This window comes from Podarcis vaucheri (genome assembly GCF_965113315.1).
Source record: "Podarcis vaucheri genome assembly, chromosome: 6".
Lineage (NCBI taxonomy): Eukaryota > Metazoa > Chordata > Lepidosauria > Squamata > Lacertidae > Podarcis > Podarcis vaucheri.
The window spans coordinates 34,370,482-34,395,359 of NC_138764.1; the positions used below are offsets into that span (position 1 = coordinate 34,370,482).

Consider the following 24,878-nt stretch of genomic DNA (forward strand, 5'->3'; position numbering starts at 1 on the left):
GTCTACTCCGACTCTCCAAAATTTCAGACAGCACTGTCTTCCAGTCCCACGAGATGCTGGGAATCAGAACTGAAGTCGTCTCCTTCTTCTGAGCTACAATGCTTCCCCAAAGACAATGCTGGCTGGGACAAATGATCATTACCCAAAGATATTCTGGAGAGCCCAGAGTTCATACCTCTGTGGTAAGGACCAACAAACAAGCTAGGCACCTTTAAAACTAGTGGAGACAAACAGGTTAGCACAAGCTAAAATAGTGCCCATACACCAAGCAGCGAGCCTAATTTGGTCTGCGGGGTCTTTCACTTTAGTAGGGAGGTAGGAGAATTCAAGGGTCTGGGGGAAACTGTTAGGTTTTGACCAAGGGAACACTGGTTTTTCATAAGGCAAGTGCGTAGTCCACTGTAGATAGTCTGAAGGACGTCTCGAGGATGGGGGCTGCCACCTTTCAGAAATATACAAGACAAACAATGGAAAGGAAAGCAAAATTTTGTTTGGCCTTTGTAGCAACATGTTAGCAGCAGCTTTCTAGGTGGAGCAGAGCCACTAGGCTGCTTTCCAACAGCATTCATACAGCATAGATCAACAGGGCCTTCTCAGTGTCTGCTCCCTCCCTGTAAAAAGTTAAGACTGGCTCCCTCTTTGTTGTTCTTCTGCCAGCAGGTGAAGACCACCTTGTTTCAACAGACTTTTGTGAACTGACTGCTTTTAATAAGTGGGCTGATGCTATGCTGCCTTTGTTGTGCTTATCTGTACATTTTTAATATATAGTTTTAATTCTACTAATGTTTAACTGTTTTCAATTATTGTTTCCCCGCCCCAATGCTTAAAACAACAAAACACTAAGATTTCTAAAATGTTTTATTGCTACAAACATACATCTTTATGACAAAAAGACTACAAGATATATTGTAACATGTATTTTACAATGAGTGATGCAGTCCAAAAGACGGCCACACTCACAACATAATTCTTAAAGTTTATGCATTCTAAAACAAAGTAGCTATAGCATTCACTTGAAATACCTTTGTGCTGAAATGATTAAACGGTCTAGTTCCTTTATTTCCGATTCTCAACACCAAGAGAGGAAAACATTAAGAACACATACACCATACAATGTTTAATCGAATCGAACAGCCGCCGGCTTACTATTAAAGCTAAACTAAAAAGAGCTTTGTCTTCATTTTAAGCAAAGGTAAAAACAAAGTAACAAACACATTTTCAATTTAAATGGAATGCATGCATAGCGTAAAAAGCCTTATTTCTAACTACTATAAATTTTACACTTAGCCACGGAAACAATAAAAATAAAGCGGCATTTTCCTCTACTTGTGCACATTTCACGCATTTAAGCATCCTCTGTTTGGTCAAGAGTGAAGTCGGTTTGTTCTGCAGTCTCGGCTTCCTCTTCTTCCTCGGCTTCTGCTTCCTCTTCCTCCTCCTCCACAGGTTCGTCTGCCTTGTCTTCTTCCGCTTGCTGCTCAGGAGTTTGATCAGTAACTTCAAATGGATTTTCACCCTAGCAAGAACATTGATAAATATTAGCAACACTGGGCAAAGCATGTTGGGTGAAGAACGCAGTAGAAGATGCAAGGAAACAGCGGGATAAAAACCGGATACACAATTCCCATGGCATGCTTAGAAGGCATCTTTAAATAATGAGTGTTACGAAACCGCTGCAAATATAAATAAGTAAAACGATAGCCTGCATTTAAAATGTACGTGCAGGAACAAACAGGATTAATTGTTTTTTGGTCACATATTCTGCAAAGTTCAATAAAATCACAATCGGGGAGGGGGAGGACCAGACAGGTAACACACTAACCCCCAAATCTTTTGATTTCTGGGAAGGCATCTCAGAGAACAAAGGAAGCATTAGAATTCTCTCTGAGGATAGAGACCTCTGTTCGATCTCATCATGGTGATCCAATGTTGGATGCTTCTTTCCAATGCCATGTAAATTTATTCAGCTGTTGACCAACTCTGGTGTCAGTCAGGGTGAAAAGCGGGCATGCTATTGATAAGACTGGAAGCGTGCCAGGGACAAGCATGGATCTGAAGGATCCAGCCTTCCCAGTACCTGACATACCTACAAACCAGGGAGAAAACCTAATGTAGTGAATTTCCCTACTATTAGGAACAGTGGAAGGGAAATAATTTGGGGCTGGGGGAATCAGAGGTCAGACAGAGGAATGCTGTCATGCGCTTACTTCAGCTCTGCTGGTGAAAACCAGGTAGGGATATGAGCAAGGTGGATAATCTGCCTTCAGTTGCTATTCCTTCCCTGTCCACCTCTACAATGCCATTTCTAGCTGCCCAGTGATTACATAGAATACATATAGGGAATCCCTACCCACAGATGTGCATGTCATTTCCAACCTACAAGTTTTACTGTTTACCTATCTATTTCAAACGGCATCTTTTCCTAAAAGAGATCTTTTAATGTCGCAAAAGATGCAAGCCTTATAAGTATTACTAGTCTTCTGTTGTACTACTCAGTAACTTTTTAAGCAAAGTGACCTGTGCATTTTAAAATTTTATGTTCCGTTACGGCAGTTTTCCTTCTATGTATTTTATTTCCCGATTATGCAAGCTGCTTTGTGACGGCCGTGCCCTGAAAGATGCCTACAAATAACAAGAGGCCAGAAACTAGACAAAGAAAGACTGCTTTTTGGTTTTCCTCCAACAACCAATCAACAGGGCTTTACAGTAGACACTGATTAGTCTTTCTTCCAAGAGGGGAGGTTTGCCTGCCCCTCCCTGGCCCTCTGGACAATAGACTTGGAATCCAAACTACTCCTACCAATTAATCTACAGTCGCAAACTCAAACCACATTAGGCTGCTGAGGTTTTCATGACTTGATAGCCATACATTCCATTTTCTTCCATTTAGACCAAATTATGTCTTAAGGCAATGGAAGGCAGTTAATACTGAGTACTACTCAAGCTGAAATTCATGTTTCTACTTAAGAGCTGCAACTTTTAATTGATCAGAAATATTTCAATTTACTAAAAACACCCTCTTATCAAACAGATTTTTAAGAAGTAGTAACAAGTAAAAAACTTCAAATGACAAGCACTATCTTAATCCTTTCTACCTCACAAAGGAGTACTATTTCTAAGGTATGGTGTGCATTATTACACAAATAAAGTTTCTTGCACTGGAAATATTTTAGTACACAAATATTTGCCATTTTAATTGATCAATAGACAAGCCCTTCTGATCAATCAATTATTTTTTATTTATTCTGATTGCAGCTGTTTTATCTACTGATGTGAAGTGCGGGTACCCAACTAAAAATATAGGATTACTTCACTTATAAACGATCAAATTGAGAAAATCATGCAGGAGCCGATCTTAAGCATTCTTTATCTGCCGCTAAAAAGTTAGGTCATACTGCAAGCTTACCTTGACATAGCGCTCATATCGTGCCTTCACAATTGGGTTATTCAATATGCTGGTAGCAGTTAGTACACTCTCTCTTTTAATTTGCTCTTTGTAAGTCTGTAAACAAGATTATACTGTAAAAACAAGCACTAGAAACCTATTCCAAAGAGACATCCCATTCCCATTATAACAAATGCATTAGCCAGACATATGAACTGGTTATTGAAGAGAAAAGTAAAAGTAAAATTTTCAGAAAAAAAGTTGAATTACTGTTAAGAGTGCTATGTACCAACTAAACAACTGGCTTTAGTACAATCATAAAAGGATATAGTTTAGGACTATCTAGCACATTCTAGAAGCAGGCACTCTGTGGTTTTACATTTATTATGGAACATTAAACAAGAATCTGCAATGATCCTCAAGCCCTACTGGTTCTGATCAACTGCAGAACAGGATTTTGATTTAAGTATGAATCAGTTTTGTCTGCATTAATTTTTATGATATACAAGCACATACTATTTGAGGCCTATTGTCAACACCTGGAAATAAAGTTGGCTTCATAAAGTGTTGAAGCAGTTCCCGTGTTTTTAAAACATGCTAGCAACACCCTTAATCTCATCAAAATAATGTACGGCTTGCCAAGTGACCACATCCAAACACTTATTCAATCACTAAATTTAAGCTGTATACAAAATAGGACATGAATTACTTCATTGGTTATCTATTAATAGCACTGATTTCTCAAGGGGGGAAATGGTGAGAACATAAAATTCTATCCATCTTCCAGTCAACCACAGGAGACCAAATGATAAGAGCAAGCTATAAATGGAAAACTAACAAGGTAGCAGAAGAGGAGGCAACAGTGTTAGAAACTGGGATAAAAAACCTAAGAGCCAAATGACTTCTGGGACCCGGGTTGTGGGCATCAAAACAGAATGCCGTTGGCATATACTTCAAGGCTTCAAAGCACACACATTTCAGTAATCGTTGAGTGTCAGCCAGGTGCACCCAGACTTTTGGAGGTGCTCGCAAATGGAGAATCTTTAGGTGCAAAATGTGCCAGGTGCCCTGCTAATTTCGAACAGTGGGAGGCAAGGTCATTTTTGTCCAATACCCTTCCCCAGCCCCCCCCTCCCCCAGTGCCACTATCCACTCTGTTCTGGAGTAACCTCCAACTCTCTAGAATGGATCTGTTGAGAATACTGGGACAGCTTGAGGGGGGAGAGGAAGAGAGGAAGGAAGGAAGGAAGGAAGGAAGGAAGGAAGGAAGGAAGGAAGGAAGGAAGGAAGGAAAATTGGTGGAAGAAACCCATCCCCATTATTGGATGCTTCTCCAACGCATTTCTGTGACCGCAAAGGCACCAACTGGATTAAGGCTATTTTTTTTTTTTTAACTTGTTTTTATAGTGCGGAGTAACCTGTATTTTTAGATTTTGGTTTTCAATGGACTTTCAATAATGTGAAAAAAATTCTTATTTTCCTAAAAATATCAAGACAATTCCTTATTACCCTAAAGAGGCAAAATATCAGTGTTTAGTTTCCTGTCAGTGTTTCAACATAATTTTGGGGTAACCTCTCCTCCTCCTGTTCATAGGAGTCCATACATTATGAGCCACAAAGGCTTTATGATCCTATGTGTGCATGGTTGCTTCAGGTTACCTGCAGTACTGCTGAAAAAGTTTCACTGGAGTTTAGTACTCACCTATTTGGAAACTAAATCTATACACGGGGAAAGCCAAGTAAGTGCAAAACTATGATTGGACTTCGTCCATCATAAGAGCAACTACAGAGGTGTCATTATTAACTGCAACGCTAACCATTTATTTGTGGCAGGATGGAGTTCTCTTTATTGCTTTTGGAATGGCCTGTCGTACTTTGTCTGTGTACGTCCAACTGTCTGCACAAATGAGCACTGAGCTTATGTTTTGCCTTCTACTCATTTTCAAATGATTCTAAGTGTAGAGAACCATAGAATTAGGGGGAAACGATCTAATCAAAGTTGAAATTCAAGGAGGAGGATTGGCACTAAAGGTGATCTTAGCTTTTGTCAATATTCTGTATCCATCTACAGCTTAGTCCTAGTGAGCAAACCACTGGGCCACTGATTAGATTGCGCGTGTAGCCAAGCAGAATCATCAGATTCCAAGTGAAATATCAGTTGGCCGGGAAAGCCAATCCCATAGTTTGTGATTGTGTGGCACCCACAGCCCCGGAGTAGTATGTAAACTTCACCACTACCCAGCCAGATCTTTCCCAACTGCGTTTAGATTCAATATAAGAACCAAATATATGCATCACCTTAGGTACTCTCCCTTTCTTCTGCTAATTTACACGGGAGCTGGTATGTCTTAAACAGGATTGTTAAATTTTGTACTACTGTGTGGTGTAATCATGAACTGTTGCTGATACTAATGGCAAAGCAAATAAAGGGGGGGAAAGCATGGGCTCAATGAAGCAAAGGACCAAGACACACAGTAGACCAGGCACCCCCAACCTGCGGCCCTCCAGATGTTTTGGTCTGCAACTCCCATGGTCCCTACCTAACAGGACCAGTGGTCAGGGATGATGGGAATTGTAGTCCAAAACATCTGGAAGACCGAAGGTTGGGGCTGCCAGCACTAGACCATCTTTATTGCTTTAGTGGTCAATCAATAAGGTAAAAGGAAAACTCTACAGTCAGATTTTACCGTTTTTCCCTTTGCATGCTCAGGAGACTTTAAGTGCTGCTGAACAGAACTGTGTAGAGCAGGAACATAAACACTGCATGCAGAGCAGAGAACAGTCTCTACTTTCATCATGTGGTCATCAGCCGTGACACCTGGCAAAGAAACAAATATGTTAAGGGTAACAGATTATGCTAAGAGAAAGACATGTAGTAAGGGTTAAGGGATCTGTGTGTGCATATCAAACAAAACCGATTTTGTAAACCATGAGACAAAGGGAGAAACAAGAATTTCTTCCAAATTTATGCCTATTAATGGTACTATCACATTTAAATGTGATAAGTTATTCTACAGAGGAGATTTACAAGTAGGCATCAAATATGGGAGTTTTGCAAATGCCTGGTGCAGTGACACAAAATTCTTCAACATTTACCACATTTCTCTTCCCAAAACCCAAAATTGATTGTTTTAAGTAACAGTCACTTAGGTTTACAGAACCATTTGCCCTTGCTAGTTAAATGGGAAGTCCCATCGAGTCCAATTTCGTTTTCAAAATGCATTTATTAAGTAAGATTCATAGGGCCTCTTGACAACAAACTCTTTAAGCGGTGTACGTAATGAAATTATCCATAAAATGCAGCGAAAATCTGCAAAACTATTAAAATACAAATATACATTAAATATAAATTAATTGTCAATAAATCAGAAATAAAATCAGTAGAATAAATAAATAATACAAATACAGCTAACTTATACACCGTGGTAGCCTTGCTGGGAAAAAAGTTTTTGGCAGGTGTCTAAAAACAGGCCATATCCCAGAGACCGGCACCCCCAACTTCTGAGTTGGTGACCAAATTTAGGAAATATGATTTGGCCTTGTTAACATACAGTTCTAGACTGTGCCTACATGACAAATTTGCTATGCTGACACAGCAGACACTTTCATAGGCCACTTGCCTTCCATAACATCTTTTTCAGTCATCTGGGCAGCTTCCATTTGGCTAGTAGTCTGCTGCTTACGCATAGCGGTCTTCTTGAATTTATTCACCATACATTCCTGGGGGGGGGGGGAGGGGAGAGTGTATATCACTTTCAGGAAATCAAACATTATCTTCACTTGTTTTAAATTCACCTCCCACATACTGAAGCTACCAGACTCACTGGCCAGGATCCAAAGTATTATGAAATTAGTTTGAAGGGCCAAAAGGGGATGGGTGCTTTAGAGAGAGAGAAAGAGAGAGATCTTCTGAAAACAGAAGAGGCTTTCACCACTACCCCATTTGCAGTGTTGCAAACTGCTTTTGTAACTGAGTAGATTCAAAAGCATTCTGCAATCCGGCAAAGGGGTTCACCAGTGAAAGAAGAGATCTTGAGAATTCCCCTGAGCTAGCATTCATGCCTAAGCAAGCTCTTTTGATCCTGGTCACTGTGCTATTCTTGGTCAGTGCCATCCCTGCCATGCAGCAAGATGAAGCATTTATCCTGAGTGTATAAATGAAGGCAGAAATTGGTATCTGAAAGGTGCAAGGTTATTTTAAAGTGCTGGTCCTAGCAGGAGGGATGGGCTGTGTCATGCAACACACTCCATGTAGAAAAACAAGTAATGTATGTGTTAAAAACTCTTTAACATTATTTATGTTTAGAAAAATGTATCACTTTACTTATGGTGTTAGAAATACTGTTTCAATTTTCCCAGTTTAAGGTTATTGGCACAGTGAATCGTGTATTTCACAAGCCAATCCATAGTTCCATTTAGACAACTTACATGTAGAAACTCCATCACAACCTTGTCGAATTTGGTTTGCTTCTGAATGTGATCTAACGTTTCCTGGTGAACAGGACTTTCCAGATGAGCTTCAATGTCTTTTTCTTCAAATGTTCGAAACTTGCAGAATGAGCAGGTGAATGCCATTCTGGCAGAAGATAGAGACATGTTGCACAGAGAGATATAGAATTTGTTAAAATCCTGCCACTGCAACACCCAATTCATTTCATTAACAAATGTAATATATGGATAAAAACACGGAGATGGTTCCATCACAATAATCTAAGTCAGTTTGGAGTTTCCTTTGGACCCTTTAACTGAAATAGAAGTAAGTGAGAGTACCGTATTTTTCGCTCCATAAGACACACTTTTTTCCTCCTAAAAAGTAAGGGGAAATGTGTGTGGGTCTTATGGAGCGAATAGTGCTGCGCAGAGAAGGAGAGCGACACAGCGCCCCTTCAGCAAAGCGGGAGGAGAAATGGAGCCTCTTCAGTTTCTCCTCCCGCTTCGCTGGAGAGATTTTTTTTCCTTTGTTTTCCTCCTCTAAAAACTAGGTGTGTCTTACAGAGCAAAAAATACGGTATCTTCTGAATAAGCATGCCTTGGGTTGAACGGCAAGGCCAGTATTTCACCCAGGATCTCGTGGCACCTTAAAAGATTGAAACAAATGTGTTGTGGCACAGGCTTTCATGGACCAGAGAGAAATTCAAATGAATCCTCATTCTGATGGGACTCTAGCCCACAAAAGATTCTGCAACAAGGCATTGGTCTTTAATGTGCAGCAAGGCTCCTTGTTGCAGACACATGGTTACCCAGGCAGAGGTGGCAGAAAAGTAAAAGGCACACCTAGTTACACATTTTAATCACGGTACAATATAACAGAAATCCGCAGTATTAATCTAACAGGAGTGACTCAACAGTCCTAAAGTTACTGTACTCTAGAGAAAGAAATATGTTACCTCTCCTGTTTAAGCAGGTGATATTAGTCAAAACAGCAGCTACTTTTATAGTTTCTGCTTGTTAACAGAACACACAGAGTCCAGTATTTCGAAGTTTATATAGAAGCAAAGACCCTGGATGAATCCAACATAGTGCAAATGGGCATCCCAGTTCCGCAACAGACTTCTCCTCCCTCCTCAGTCCTCCATGCGCTCCCAAAATCTGCTCCACACATATGAGGACATGTGGAGGGAGAAAAGGGACAGGAAGTCCCATTGAGCAAGTGGGTGGACATCATTTGATGTCGCTGCCAGACAGTGCTGAGAAAGTTTTACTTGTCAAACATTTAACCACAGCAATAAATCACAACAATTACCATTTTTATATAGCATTTCAAATGTTCCAAGTGCCACAACACATTTATTTCATGCACTATACCTCCATATTGAACATGGAAATGAGCTTATGACCATGGCAAAATTTGAACCAAGAACCTTTGGGCTTGCAGCTCACATTTAGCCACAATACCAGCCCTGTATTGTTAAGTTTTTAATGTTTTATGTTTTATTATGTGGAAGCTGCCCAGAGTGGCTGCAGCAATGCAGTCAGATGGGCAGGGGAACAGATATAACAACAATAACAATAACAAACGGGTAACAAAACCAAATGAACCCATTACAACTTGTGAAGCTTTCCACTGAAACTAAGCACACACTCTTCACAAGAGGATTAAATGATAATTCGCTAGGAGATCCCTCAACATGGTGTGCAGGCATTCTGTCCTTACAATGAATAATTCTTTGGGTATTCCTGATAGTTCAGGAATAATGGCTTATCATGAAATACATTGCATCTGCCCTTCCAGATACATGGAAATATAGCATACTGTCTATGTGGCATTGGGGGGCTCAGGCATAAGACACCATGGAGCAGGCAGAGCAAAGACAGAATAAGGGAGATGCTATTCCCACTTTGCACGCCTGTGAATTTTGGCTGGGGACAAATTCATGACATTTCCACCACAAACCTGTAACCATCACCATACTTTTCACTGTTCTTCTCCCTTCTACGCCTTTGCTTCTCTCTTCTTGCCTCAATTCGACGTTTTTCTTCCTCTTCATTTTTCACCTCCGGCTTGACGCCTAAAAACAATTAAAGAGCTAAATAAATAATTGCGTTCTAGACTCCAACAAGAGGGAAATGTGAAGTCCAACTTACCCTACACCACTCCATCTCAACCACTACACTTAGGGCGTCATTAAGGAGGAATAAAGTCAAGCCACCTATGCCAATGGCATCTACCAGGGCTTAGTTAATTTAAAGCTAAAGGGAATATCCAAGCATTTCAGTGTAGGTTTGAGAATTAGCAAAAGATAAAGCCAACCTAACCTCATTGTGCCTAGATACTAAAGGCACTACTATGTAAGGGACCAGCAGAGAACAGTAAACAGTTGTAGAGCCTACAATCAAGAAGATATCAAACTTAATGCTGCATAAAATTTATGCTCTTTTAAGCTAGATTGCTTCCTGGTTTTATTGTGAAGACAGCTTATTGAATAAGGAAAACTATTATCTGAAAAGGAAAAGCATGCAGTCTTCAAAATCCCAATAAAATGGAAGACTTTAACCCTAAACTACGACACAACATCGAGTACAGGTTTCCTAATCGTTCCCCCCAAATGATTGACAATCTGGTGGGTTTTAACACAAATATCAAAATGTATGAACAGTCCTCATTCTTCCAAACTTGAGATTGCATATTAGGAAAAGAAACTTCAAAATTTCGTTTCAAATATGTTACGGATTCCATGCATTTATGGGGGGGCAGGTTTTCAATTCACAGGCAAAATGGGGTTTTTTATGTCAATCTGGACATGATTTTCAAGCAGCCAAACAGCTGTTCTCTCCTTTGCATGTCTCTTTGAAAGAAACATCTGCCTTATTAAAAACAGGTACCAATGATGTCAATTTCTGACTGTCATTCACACCCAAGGTAGGAATAATAATCAGAACAGCCTACAGTTACTTTTGGAGGTGATAAGCAAACAATGAAGTACTATTCCCCCAGTACATAGAGCAAGCACTCCACTCGCATTTTTACACATACACACAGAGAAATCCATTCCACCAAAGAATCCCTAGGCCTCTCCAAAGTGCTCCATAGGGATGAACTTGCAATGTGGCACCTTACCTCAAAGGAAACGCAAGTGAGTCCTTGTTTAACTGCTGTATAAGCCATCTGACATTGGGTTCTGTAGAGAGAAAGTCTGCATCTTGTCTCTCAAGATCAGCAGACACCTTCTAAATCTCTAGATTTACTGAAGTCCAGAGGAATGGAGGCTCAAGTCCAGAAACCAACTCAAGACTCCTACTTTCCAGCATGATGCTTTATTTGAAGATTTAAGCGGAACAACTGGTAAATTTGCTAAGGTGCCATCAATATGAATCCAGATACAACACTACACTAGAATCTCAAAACAGGCTTCAGTGGTAACCTGAAGATGGTTCGATTTTGGAGTAAAAAAATGAAGATTCTGCTTCACCTTGTAATCATAGCAGCACAAACAAAACAGTGAACAGTATTTCAATGGAAAGCCTATTACACAGTATGAGATACACCCAAGGTTTTGAGACAAGAAACTCCATACAATTTGTAGCAAGTTCCCAGCATTCCTCATTTATCATACAGATCATATACAATAGCAAAGCACATCAGGGGAAAAAGAAGTTTAGGACAGAATGTCAGCCTCAATGTAGAATTTTCTTGCTTGTGGGTTTGAAGATATGGTTTAGCAACTGAAACATCTTTCTCCTAGAAATAGATAGTTTACCTGTTTTAATAAGCAGCATGTATAAACACAACCAATTTATGGTGAAGAACAGCTGGCAGTTGGTCTACTTTAAAATCAATACCATGAAATATTAAGTGACTACAAAGATAAGGATGATCAATACTAGAGCTCTAATTTTAAGTGATGGCATTAATGCTACAGGAAACAGAAAGTTAAATTAAGTGTTGTGTATACATGATCTGGATGTAGAAAAGAAAACGTTATCACAAGCAAGTAATGATACATTTGTCACAGTCAAGAGCCATGGAACTAAACGTTCTCCGTTTTGAAGATGAAACACACAACTGCAGGAAATAAGTACAGTTTTTCTTGAAAATGTAACCAGATGAAACTGTAGAGGCACTGTACCTTGAGTTACCTGATAAAATCAGCAGGCTTACCTTCAAATTCCTGACAGATGCCATCACAGGCATCTTGTGTAAAATCTTCATCTGTAATTGCGCCACCTGCTTCAGCTTCATTACCCTAATGAAAGGTCAAAACGCACAAGTTTCCAGAGTAAACAGATGAGCGGACAAAACGTGGCACATTAATTCCAGAACGGGAAGAAAACATTCAATTCAATTCAATTAGCTGAAGTGATCAGCTTGAATTAAGAGGAATGAATTTAAAAAGTAAATTCTGGTTGTGTTTTTCTGGATGTTAAGTTGGTACAAGACAAGACCATTTTTACTGTGGTGATGAGTAAATTTGGTTGCATTGAACACTGCCTTTGGGCGAGTAGAGCAGGCACCCATTCATTCACCCAACAGGACTTCACATTCCTCTTCTCCTTGCCCTCTAAAGATTTTTTTCTGAGTGGTGGGGGTGGGGCAAAGGGTGGAGGAGAGGAAGGTTAACTTCCACTATATGATAAAATATTGGACTCTGTTGACACTGATAATTTTAAATTCCACTTATTTGTCATTAACAATCCGTCAGTCAAACCATTTGAAGAGTTGCGCTATTACATAGCATAATGCATTTAAAACTGTAATTATCATTAGAATTGCACCCTTAGAGCTAAAGATACTTCCATTCATAAAATGGGCAGCTATCAGAAAGACAAGTAAAAAGGAAATTTGCCCCATCAGATCATGAATATTAGGCAGGATGCAAATGTCCTTGTCACTGACATGCTTGACTGATCAAAATTATTTTATCAGTTTTGGAACATCTACTCTGCACATGGCGTGATAAAATATTCTGATCAACCAAGCATGTCAGCTACAAGAGCATTTGTATCTTGCTCAACATTCAGGATCTGATGGGACAAAAGCTTCTATTTTCCTGGCTTTTCTAATAGCTGCCCAAGTCAGAAATGGAAGTCTCCTTATCCTTTAATCTTACCAACATGTATTTCCACTTTCCTACTATTAAGTTTCCATTATTCAACCTTTGCTCTTTCAACTTTAATAATGAGTTGCCCCAGCAATCTCAGGAGGATGTACGCTCCTATGAGACCATTCCCATATACAGCAAATTTCCTGGGGTTCCCTACATGGTGTCCATCATCAGAACTCAGAATGGAAGCAGGAACTTTCCTGTGGTGGCACATGTGACAAAGAGCACCAGAACTGTTTACACTGAGCTTTTAGCAGATGTCATTTAACATTTGTTTCTACCAAGCTATGAGAGAATCTCTGGTTTTTGTGTTGTGCCATGTTCATGCAAGCCATTTTTTATGTTTTTGCTGTGTTCATTCTATTACTGATACTGCATTTAAACTGCAAGCCACCTAAAAGCCACGGGTTTCATTTAACAAAGCACAACTATAAGAGAAACAAATAAAACTACAAATTGCTGTGAAATAGTTCAGAGTTCCTTACACAGAGTGCTTTAAGTACTAGGTTCAAACCAGCTAGAAATGTAATTCAGTGTTCCAACATGCCATGACTGTCAGGTACAGTGGTGCCCCGCAAGACGAACGACTCGCGAGACGAAAAACTCGCAAGACGAAAGGTTTTTTCATTTGCGAGTTGCTTCGCAAGACGAATTTCCCTATGGGCTTGCTTCGCAAAACGAAGCTTGCCCCGCAAACTCCGGGGACAGAGGGGAAGGCGCGCGGCCATTCCCCTGTCCCCGGACGGTCTCCATAGGAACGCATTGATTGATTTTCAATGCATTCCTATGGGAAACCGTGCTTCGCAAGACGAAAAGCTCGCAAGAAGAAAAAACTTGCGGAACGAATTAATTTCGTCTTGCGAGGCACCACTGTACCTAGGATTTTTCTAGACCTTATCTAGATAAATAAAACTGTCAGCAATCCTGTGTAAACAGGCTATAGATTCAAAGCAACCATGAACAGAAGCTGAAAATGAAACAACTGGTTAAAAAAGAAAATCTTTCCTCCTAGTTATTGTAACCACTGGACTGAAGATCCACTATTTGGCTATATAACCAGTATTTTGAAACCTGCAAGTTTATTGAGACTCCACATATATAAACTTACACTAAGCTACTACAAGCACTGAAGTATCTCAAGTTCAGTACTGGATGTCTTTTAATAAAAGCTACAAGTTCAACTGAATAGTATGCTGAAGCTAAAACACCCGAGTCTCGATCAAAGACTGCCTAGGAATCCCACATACATTGCATTGAGTTCCATGATGGAAAGGAAGGATATAAATGTATTAAATGTGTTTTTTAGAAATGCAGGTTCCATGACCAAAATCTGAAAGTAGGTGAAGAGTCACAAGTACATAGCTTTTATCTTGCCTTTTAATTATGTCTTATTAAGACTAAAACCACAATGGCACATATAAAAGAACCACCAGTTGCCTACCCTTAAAATTCAATGGGCAGGATTCACCTAACCAGTTCCATTACTGGAAGCCGAGTGCAATGTCTTCCACTTCTGCAATGGGGCTTTCCCCCTTCCTTTTCCCCAATCGGGTTGTGGAGGGTCAGGAGAACCCCCAGAATGGAGCAACTGGAATAGTGTGACACTGAATTCTAATCTGTTTTGATTGCTCTCTGGATTGCACCACAGAAATCCTCACTCTTGTATTAACAGCAGGTTCTTATTCTAGTCCAGCACTATCAGGAGGGCGGGTGGGGGGGGGGAGAGAGAGAGAGAGAGAGAGAGAGAGACTGAAAAATCTCAATGGGACAGGCATCACTGTGCCCCGTGGCCTTCTAGATGATATATGGTGTTTGTGTTAACTATCAAGACACACTCTAACGCTTGTTGCAAAGCACAATATTTTGCAAAGCTAGAGATCGTTACCTCTGTAGTAGCTTTCTTGCTTGGTGTCCATGGCTCTATTAGCATGAAAGGAGGAAGAAATTTAAAGAGAATCAAGCTGCAGTGTAATATTTTGTCTCACCTAGCATTTTGCTTAAATCCTTGGGAAACTGGGAAAATAGGAAGCTTGGTTATAGAAAACTGAAAGAATATGTTAAAGAAATTAGCATGCAGTTGCAGGTTATATAAAAAACCACAAAGAAAATACATATAATTTGAATTAATCAAGCTCTTGTACTGGTACTGAAATTATATCAAAACTGGGAGAATGCAGCAGAACTAGCACATGTAGGATTACATCATCATACTGTGTAATTGGTTTTCCATTCATTGGTTACACACCTTTTAAATTCAATCCACCGTTGTTTATATCACACTTAAAATCCGTCATCATATTGTGCGCATGAAAGAATCAGTTGTGTTTTCTACATTTACTCTCAGACTCCAAAGGTAGAATAGCATACCTGAGGCTTTCAACAGACCACCAACCCCAGTGAGAGGAATTAACAAGAAATGGTAAACAAAAATTTAGACCATCTCATTGATTACACTGTGGAAACAAGACCATATGCAACAGTAGAAGACTTTTAAAAGTTACTTATTCATATAAAGAACAATTTTTAAATCTCAGGTCTTAAGCCTAAATCTCAGGTTGACTTAAATGAGATGAAGACAACTTAAACAAGGTTTTGAAGATATTTCCAGCAAACAGAGACCACTGTCAATTTCTTGCTGGTTAAAAACAAAAATTGTAGCTTAAGGGCACCAGTAGGGCATATTGTTACATTCAAGAAACAGGATAATCTACCTCAAAATAAAGATAAAATAGAAACAGGTGGCTGGATGAAGGCAGAGACCCTTATGAGAAATCTCTCAATCTAGTCCGGTATGCTTCTACTGTAAGAGGAAATATAATTTCCAGTTTTCATTATATATATTTAATATCTTTTGTACCTATTGCACAGGCCACCCATGAACAACACAAGCTATAGCTGATGCGATGTTAGTGAGCAATACCCAAATGCACAATATTAAATGAATTCAGCAAGTGACTGTATTTACTCAAATCTAATGCTCACCATTTTTTGGCCAAATTACGTTGCAAAAATTAAGGTGTGCATTAGATTTGATGGCACGTTTGCATTCGCAAGCAAATATTTATTTTGGTTTCAAGGTTCTGAAAGTAAATTTGGTAGTGCTTATGCCCCCATCCCAACCAGCATTCCCTCTGACAACCCATTACTCCAGCGTTCCCCAATCTGGTGCCCTCCTGAAATTATTGGACATCAAATCCCATGAACCCCAGGCAGCATGACCAGCGGCCAAAGCTGGTGGCAGGTGTAGTTCAATACATCTTGAGGGCATCGGGTTGGGAAAATCTGCTTTACTTTCTCACACACAGCCATTCAGGAAGAGCAAACCTGCCCATCAACACTGATGGCAAGTGGCCCAGTCTCCATCACCTAGGGATTCATGTGGAGATACCATGCAATATGTTACAGTCATTCCACCCACCTCTCCCGTTTCTGCCACAGAACTTAGCCACATATACTCCATTCATCGCAATTATGAGTATTTCACTAATAGAGATATTGCAAAGTGGCATGTGTGCCATTTGGAGTCCTCTCAAAATTCAAGTCAATTCAAATAGCAACCACACACTGAGCCCAAAAAGTATGAGGGGGAAATTTAAGGTGAAATACACATACAAAGCAATCTATACAAACAGGCTTAGTGATGTTAGTGCAGAAAAAAAATATGTTAACTTTCTGTTGTTGTTTCAAATAGCAAGTCAACAATCGTTGCAGAAGGGAACCCCAAAAAAATCTGATCTGAATACTGTATTTCCATAAGCATTCAAACATTAAGGTCTGAAATTCGTCTAAGCAGCAATTGTTCTCTTGGTAACAATCCTACAGCATCTAGCAAGCAGTCTTCACAATAAAAGAAGCCAGAAGAGGTTCCAAAATATAGGTGTACATGTATTAAAGGACTAATTTTCCAAGATAACATTTCACACAGGAGAATAGTATATAGGCACAAATCTGATAAAGTGACTTCATTTTAAGTAGCAGATTAAATTTTCTAATCTGTGCTAGTTTCAAAAGGGGCTTTGAGGCTGAAAAATGAAGAATGGCAAATCATCATAAATGTCTCCTCCCAGAAAAAGTTAAATAGCGCTATTATTTGTATCTTTCATTCAATTACTTACTAGGTTTGTTTTGGTTCATCTTCACATTAGGTTTTGTCAGTTTGGGTTTCTTGATAAATGTCCCACCTGGTTTATTATACGGCTGCTGTATCATTTTTCTCTTTATTCCTCGTGCAGCTACTGCTGCATTACTGGGTTTGTTATGATAGTCTACCACAATTCCAGGTCTATGCATGCCTCCAAAGTCTCCCATGTACTGTAAACAGGTGAAGAGCAAGTATTAGAAAATGATATGGCTGGTGGCAAGAAACATAATTCCTACAAATACATATTTACAAATATTTTAACTCCGGGAAAAGAACGCAATACTAGCAAGTTAACACACATCAGAACTGCAAGCTTATTCATTTTTCAGTTAACTGACCACAAAGTGTTTATATCAAATGAATTTCTGCTTATGAGAAGTCATAAATCCAGATCTTGAGTTATATTCTAATTTCAGTTATATTCCCTCTCTTCAGATTCTCCAGATGATACATTTAACAAAAGACAAAGCCAAAAACGTATTTCTATCCTATATCAAGAAGAGGGGGTTTGCGGCAGTGAGTGCAGAAAAACAAGACTGCCTTGTATCATGAAATGTTTTGAAACAAGGATCAAACTGTCATCTACTGGTGTGAAAAGACTATTTCCTTTCTTCCTGTTTCAGACATCTACATAAGGATACTTAAATTGGCTTGTTCCACACATTTTAAGGCACTGAAAATAGAAGCAAACTGAAGAGAAGGAACCAACCAAAAGGCATCTGACCAGATAAGTGAAATCATATAAGCAGAAATAAGTTTCCCTAACTTGACTAACAAATAGCATTAGCACACCAGAATATGTTAGAGAACATTAAAATAATAATATGCTAACAAAGTCCATGCATACGTTCTAAATTTCACTTTGTCTACAAATTGGTCCCTAGCAAAAAAACAATCTAGCAATATCTCCACGCTGAATGTACATAAATCAAAAGGACACTTTCTAGGCGATTTACATTTGCACAAGCAAATATTTCCAGATCCATTAAAGGTGCAATGCATTTTAAGTACAGTAAGTAGCTTATTCCTCAAAGTATTTCAAGTTCAAGAAAGGCACACTTAAGTTTTAAAAAGTGAACTGTCAATACTCCCTGAGACTTTTAACTCACTCAGTAACATAAACCTACTTACAAAAAAAGAAAGTCTTGACAACAAAGGCTACACAAATATGCAAAGTATTTTATTACCAAACTACAAGAAAGCTCCTAGCTCCTTTTATGTCTCTCTGTGTTAAATCTTATTATGCCAATTGTACCCTTAAGAATGCCACATGGGTAAAAACGTTTTTGAAAGAACAGTTTAGGGATGCAGACCACCTTTTCTTTTTTTAAAGATCTTTATCACTACATTTAGGCTATAAATAAACTACCCTATGTTTTTTTTAGAGCTAGTTTCTTGAAACATATTATGCTTATGATATTTATGATAGAATATATGAGCTCAAAATAAGCTTCTATAACTTAACTATTTGTACTAAAATGAGATATAAGATTATAAAGTAAGTTAATGGGACATCATCATCTTATAAACCTGAAGTATTCCATCAGGAGTCTAGCAGCTGTTAAAAGGTTTTTCCTGCTAATCTTTGAGTTTCTTTACTCTGTTCAAAATGTTTCAACTGCAATTTTGAAGCTGCACTGGAACATCACATTCAGCATGCAAGAACGTGTTGTGTGCAATTTTATATATAAATCATCCAAGTGTTAGACAAAACTGTTCAGTGCACCGTTAGTTTTCATTCTGAAACAATTAGTTAAGTTGATGGCGCCCCTTTAACTATGGTTTCAAATCACCTCATTTCTTATTACACATCTTTATTATACCCATTACTCCACGTAAGTCTAGTGACCTTACATTAAGTTAAGAATGAGTATGTAGAACTGATTGCCTGCCTATCAGGACAAAATCAGCTTTATGGCATTCAACCCCTAAAATTCAACAATATACATACATTGCACCTTTAAGCTACTCAGAACGGAGAAAGGTTCTAATTAACCTTTACAATGATTCAAGACTTCTCCCACTAGCCAAGATGCTAGTGTTAACAAGGAAAAATGCAATTCCTTTTAACCCCTTTTAGACCAAACCCATTGCCTTAATCTTCACCTTTCAAACAAAAGGAGAGATTTGATGAAAGCCTTAGCAACTAATCTCTTAGTGCTTTACTTGCAAATGAAGAAACACTGGGTGCTAAGTTCTAGGTAAATACCAAACGGGATTGGGAGGTCATCAACCCTAACAGTTTGGCCAAAAGTGCACTGCGTTTGGACAGCGCCCGTTTGTTTTAAATGCTATGGTCTTGAAAGGGTTTAAAAGAGTGACTAGTGAAAAGAATCTGAAAAGATTCTGTACTTACTCCTCGGCCACGGCCTCTGCCTGTTGATGGTCCTCCAAAAGCATCATAGTTTCTGCTTCCAAATCCACTGTCAGGGTAAGCAGGCGTTCCTCTCCCCCGAGAGCCTACAGGTGCAGGCTTCATATGGGGTGAAGAAAAACTGCTGTAGGAAGAGTAACTCTCTCTTCCTCTGTCCTCCATAAACCCAGGCCTCAACTTTGAGCGTGAGTAAGGTGCTTCCCAGCTAGACCCGCCCTGGTTTCTACCTCCGAAAGAGTCAAGGCTATTCCGGTAGTTGCTGTCAAATCGACCACCATAACTACCTCCGAAGCGGCTTTGTTCGGGTTCATTATAACCATAGCCAGATCTGTACAGATCTCGCCCACCCAGAGAAGACCCGGAGTCATAAGACTCATAAGGTCCAAACCTGGAAAAGTTGCAGTGAGGAAAAAAAAAGTAAGCTTACTAAAGTTAAAACATTTCAAAAGACAAGTCATCAGTTGACATTTATCAACTCAAATCAATGTATATTTTACTTTGGTAGGGTTTGCCTTGATTAGGGCTGGGCAATTTCAAGATATGACCAGACAGAAAGCTATCTGAGCCATTTTTCCATAAAAGTAATATTAAAAGTTCAGAATACCTGAACTTCACTAAATTTAGTCTATCAGCAGTATTTAAACCTCATTATTTGTGCCCAGACCTAGTCTTACAGATGCAGGCACCTGCCCAGACTTAAAGGTTAATAAAACTATTTTATCTTTGAAGTCATACCTAACAACAGTTAACAGCATTTAAAAGGCTTTCCTCTCAATCGGGAAAGTTGTGATAGTATCAATAATGAGAGGCAATTACAACTTGATACTTTTTTCTTTTAATCCCTGCAAAGTTCACAGTGCAATTATTTAATTTTCTTATTTCTGCAACATACAGTCCAACTGCCAGAATACCCCATATTCTATTATTACATTTGGCATATTCTAGAGACTAAAGAAGGTACTTTAGTATAGAACTGAAAAGGCAAGTATAAGTTTTCAGTATCAATGTACCCTTGACAGAAGGAAAGGCTATGCATTACATGTAAACATCAAAAACCATATAAAACAGTACTTTACTTATTTACTGAGATACAGGAATAGGCAGAGTGCAGGGGAACATAGTTGTCAGGTACAACTGCACTATAAAGGGGAGTCTCTCCCAGGATAAAAATATAATTCAGTAGAAACAGAAAAAGCCTTTACTTTGAAAATTGGACACTGGTGACTATGTATACTATCCTCGTTTACAACAGCATAACCCATTTTCATTTTTAAAACTTCAGTCACACAAACTTGCATATTTAAAATACGATCTACAGAAGTGTCTATTACAACAGTGATTTTAAATTAATTTTGATCAGTGAACTCCAATCATATGCAGATTACTCAACGGTAGGTACATCTTAATCATTATTCTTGAGACAGTTAACTATGCATAAGTATTGGATATCAACCAATTCTTCAACAAAACTGTGCAGTTTCCTGATTTTCAATGTCACAAAAGATCTTGTGGATTCAGGGTTGCCAACCTGCAGTCTTGCATTCTCATACAATAATTAAAATATAAAAATGGGAATACAACAAAGTTTAATGTTTCATCCAGTTATTTTGTTTAAAATGCACAGATCTTAAAAGAAAACCAATTTTGCATAAAAAGGATGGCCTTAAGTTAGTAAACATGAACTGCAGGCACCGTGCAAATCCAAAAGCTTATCAGAATCCCATTACAGCGCTAAGAACAAAATGGTAAGATCACTGCACAAAAAATTTGTAGAATAAGCCAAACACACATTTTAGTGTAATTAGTACCTGCCAATAAAATAATCTGGACATGACAATTTGTCTACAAGGGAACATTTTAACAAAATGTATTAGCGCTAAATAAGTGAAATTTAAATGTTCCTTGAAAATTGAAGGCTAAAATCTAATCAAATAATGTAATCAAAATTGTCTACTTCAACTATACGTTCTATGCTGCTACTTCAACAGTGATGTCAGAGACTCTAGATCAAATGCATGCAGTCATCTTAAAATCTGTTACAGCACTGTACATCATTAAAAGAATCCAACCCCATTTTTTTTAACAAAAACTACCACACAGTACCTTCCTGTGCTTTTCTGCACACAGAATCAACATGACATGTTCAAGGAACACTTAAATTCAATAAGGATATATTGTCAAACATATTTATGCTTTCGTTTAATACGTAAGGCAAGTGATTCAGTATTTTACCTGGCACCACCACCGCCTCCTCCACCACCTCCATGACTTTCCATTCCATATGACTGGTTCATATAAGAGTCCATGGCTCTTGGGCCACCATAGGCACCATGCCCATAGTCACGGTCCATTTCTAAGAAAGGAAGGAAGTTTATTTTATTAAAATGAGACTCATGACCTCTCCTGGTGGATCAGCAATAACAGTGTAAGCCACCTTGGGAAAAAAGTTGGAAATAAACCTAACAATAATTAAATAAAGTGCAACTAATATACGCTTTAAACCATGGGTAGGCAAACTAAGGTCCGAGGGACGGATCAGGCCCAATCGCCTTCTAAATCTGGCCCGCAGACGGTCCGGCAATCAGCGTATTTTTACATGAGGAGAATGTGTCCTTTTATTTAAAATGCATCTATTTTTCAGAATAGTCCGGCCCCCCACAAGGTCTGAGGGACAGTGGACCATCCCCCTGCTGAAAACATTTGCTGGCCCCTGCTTTAAACCATGGGTTCCTGGCTTGTTTCAAAGCTGCTAGCCATAGTTAACTATATAGGCAACTCCCAATTTAAGCAGGGGTTATGTTCTGTGCCTCTGCACATGTAATAGAAATCATATATATTGCGAGCAGCGTGGAGAGTCCACCAATTTTAATGTCTTCTCAAAGTGTAAGATAGCTGGATCTCACCCAATGCATGAGGCCCACTCTGAGCTGTCCTCCACCAGAACAAGTAAAGGGGAGGGGGAGCCAGAAGTTTTTAAGAGCTGGCACACGCCCCACGTTGTCTTTTGGCAGAAGCAAAAGACGCATTTTTTAAAAAAACCTGCCCTACAGGAAGGGGAAAACCAATTCAAGGCCTAGTTCAGTCACTTTCCTATTCTCCAGGGTTCCACCAGCAGTCATCCACTTCTAAATGAAAAACATGTGTTCTTTACGGAGACACCAGCTCTTGTAGATGCCATTTTCTCCTACACAATAGTATTCTTGGCTTTGTGGAATTACATGACTGCAATCAATCAACCTCTCTGATACCAGCATTTGACAGATCAAGGGCTGGCACCCCAAACATAGCAGAACAAAATACAAACATAAGACTACAGATTTATTATTGTGCTTCTCTGCTTTGGACTGCCACCTACTGCACTTAGGTATACGAACCCAGTAAAAGTACACTGGGTCCCAGATGTAACCTCTGAGAAGCAGAAGGCATGTGGATTGCTTTTGTGAATTGTCTACTTGCATTTTTCCTGTCCCGCTCTTGCAGAAAATATAAGAATAGCAGTAATGCAACTTATGGCAAAAGGTCTGGTAGGCTTTCCAATCATTGTTAAGAATAAGTTGTCAATGTAAAAGCAACAACTATTAAAAGCTCTTCATTCCAAGGAAGAAGTATTACAGCTATAACAGAGTTTAAATGGAAATATCCTTCACTTTCTAAATTCAAACTTAAGAACTACCCCGATTATTTAGTGTTTTGGATGCAGCCTAAAAAGATACTCCCACCAAATGCTGTCCCAAAGGTTTCCCCAACTCTTGGATCAGAATTGGGGATGTGGGCAAGGGCTGCAGAAGGAACGGGGAATAACAGAAAATGCTTCCCAGCACCCCTTCATGGAAACCTCCACTGGATCAGAGAGCTTCTATGAATGGTTACAATTGGGGAAAAACCCATTGGCTAAAATGTTTTGATTTGAAAGACAGTTAATTGATCTTTAAACCTACCCTTTGATGATTACCCTTACCTTTATATGTTTTATTACAAATATCGTGTGTTTTAAATTCTATTTTCCGTCACTGATTACTTGGGGGGGGTAATTGGGTTGTTCTTGTTTGCATTTTGATTATGTATTCTGGGTTTTTATATTGTGATTTTCTCCTATGAATATCCCTGAGACCTGTGTGTATAGGGCGGTATATAAATTTAATAATAATAATAAAATACATTGGGCAGCGGCGTAACTTACTGGGGGGGGGGAGCTAGCCAGGTTTTATTTTGCCCCAGACACAGCCTCTAAAGGGGCGCCAGTGAGGCTTGCAACCTGCGTGTGCAAATGCCCACGGGGTGGGTGGATGCCAAACCGGGTCTTTGACCCGGGTGAAATAAAGCCGAGTCTCGCCCCTGGGTTGGGGGATGGGTGGGGTGAACCTAGGAAAAAGCTTTCTCCACGTGCGGCTGTTGCAGGAGCCCCACCCTACCTACCCGCGCGACCTCGCCCTGGATATCGTACCGGGGTATGTGTGTTTGTGTGTGTAAGAGTATTCATGATTTTCATTTATAACAAATAAACATCTCGACGACGAAATAATGCAAACAATTCAACAATTCTCGCCTAGCAAACCTCGAGTTCCGCCCACCCCTCTTTTCAGCGGTTCCAGAAATCCCCCCCCCGCTCTCTCACATCTTCTTTTTTCCCCTCCTCCGTATCCCAATTAACTCCATTTATTCCTTTCCTCAACTATATCAGATGTTTTAGTAAATGCAAGCTTCGCCCCCCACGATAACCCTGCGAACGTCTTCACTTGCCTGAAAACATTCAATAAATGAAATTTAAAGGGGGGGGGTGGGAAGAGCAAAAAAAAATAAAAAGCAGGCGAAATTAACTGGTAGAGCCTTACTATTTATTTATTTACTAAATTATTACTAATTTACTATTACTATTTATTAATTTAAAAGGGGGGTGGGAAGAGCAAAAAAATAAAAAGCAGGCGAAATTGACTCCCCCCGCACAGACCCGGGCGAGGCTCTGGGGCTCTTTTCCCCTCCCCTCCCCCACCAACATGGCGCGTCCAGCCAGGCCCGTTTCCCGCCTCCGCCGCAGACCCCGCCGCCATCTTGAGTCCGCAGCGCCCAGCCCAGCGGCGGCGGCAGCCTCGTCGCGGCCTCTCCGGAGCGCCTCACCTTCCCCGTAATCCATGGCGGCGACAGCCCTCGGCGGTGCGACCGGGCTGCTGGGAACGTCGGCGGCCTCCTGGTCGCGTCTCCCCTTCCTCGCCGCTTCGCCTGCCGCTTCCTTCGCACCGCAGGCGCCCAAGTGACGCCGGGGCTGAGAGGAGCGCGGCTGAGAGACCGCCCCCGAAGCGCTCCGATTGGCTGCGCGGGGTCGCCGGCTATAGAGGAGGAGCGCGAAGGGATAGAAGGCCCGCGTAGGAAGGGGCTCGGGCGGCGAGTGGCGGAAGTTGCGGCGAGATCCTTCTCCCTCTCGAGGGTGGGGGAAGCATA

At 39.9% G+C, this 24,878-nt stretch overlaps 1 protein-coding gene across 4 annotated transcripts; it reads right to left on the reverse strand.

Moving 5' to 3' along the window:
• Window positions 1–840: 840 nt before the first annotated feature.
• Window positions 841–24,878, reverse strand: ZNF326 (zinc finger protein 326). 4 transcript variants are annotated; one of them, XM_082227932.1, is made up of 12 exons: window positions 24,558–24,878; window positions 21,675–21,795; window positions 19,425–19,830; window positions 17,043–17,238; window positions 14,813–14,847; window positions 11,985–12,069; window positions 9,780–9,894; window positions 7,814–7,961; window positions 7,006–7,105; window positions 6,073–6,203; window positions 3,407–3,502; window positions 841–1,516 (listed from the first exon to the last, which is right to left on the reverse strand). In XM_082227932.1, exons 1-12 carry the CDS (start codon window positions 24,571–24,573, stop codon window positions 1,346–1,348), a joined length of 1,620 nt encoding a protein of 539 aa, XP_082084058.1. In that variant the 5' UTR covers window positions 24,574–24,878; the 3' UTR covers window positions 841–1,345. The 4 variants fall into 4 exon arrangements, with proteins under 4 accessions (XP_082084058.1, XP_082084055.1, XP_082084057.1 ...); XM_082227929.1 differs by having other exon boundaries at window positions 9,798–9,894; window positions 24,558–24,751; XM_082227931.1 differs by lacking the exons at window positions 11,985–12,069; window positions 14,813–14,847 and having other exon boundaries at window positions 9,798–9,894; window positions 24,558–24,745.

What these genes read in the sequence shown, in the direction of transcription:
- ZNF326 (XM_082227932.1), bottom strand. An exon ending in GGAGGCGGTGGTGGTGCCAG is followed by an intron (nt 19,831 to 21,674) that starts GTAAAATACTGA and finishes CAACTTTTCCAG; the next exon opens with GTTTGGACCTTATGAGTCTT. An exon ending in TTGTGATGGAGTTTCTACAT is followed by an intron (nt 7,106 to 7,813) that starts GTAAGTTGTCTA and finishes CCCCCCCCCCAG; the next exon opens with GAATGTATGGTGAATAAATT.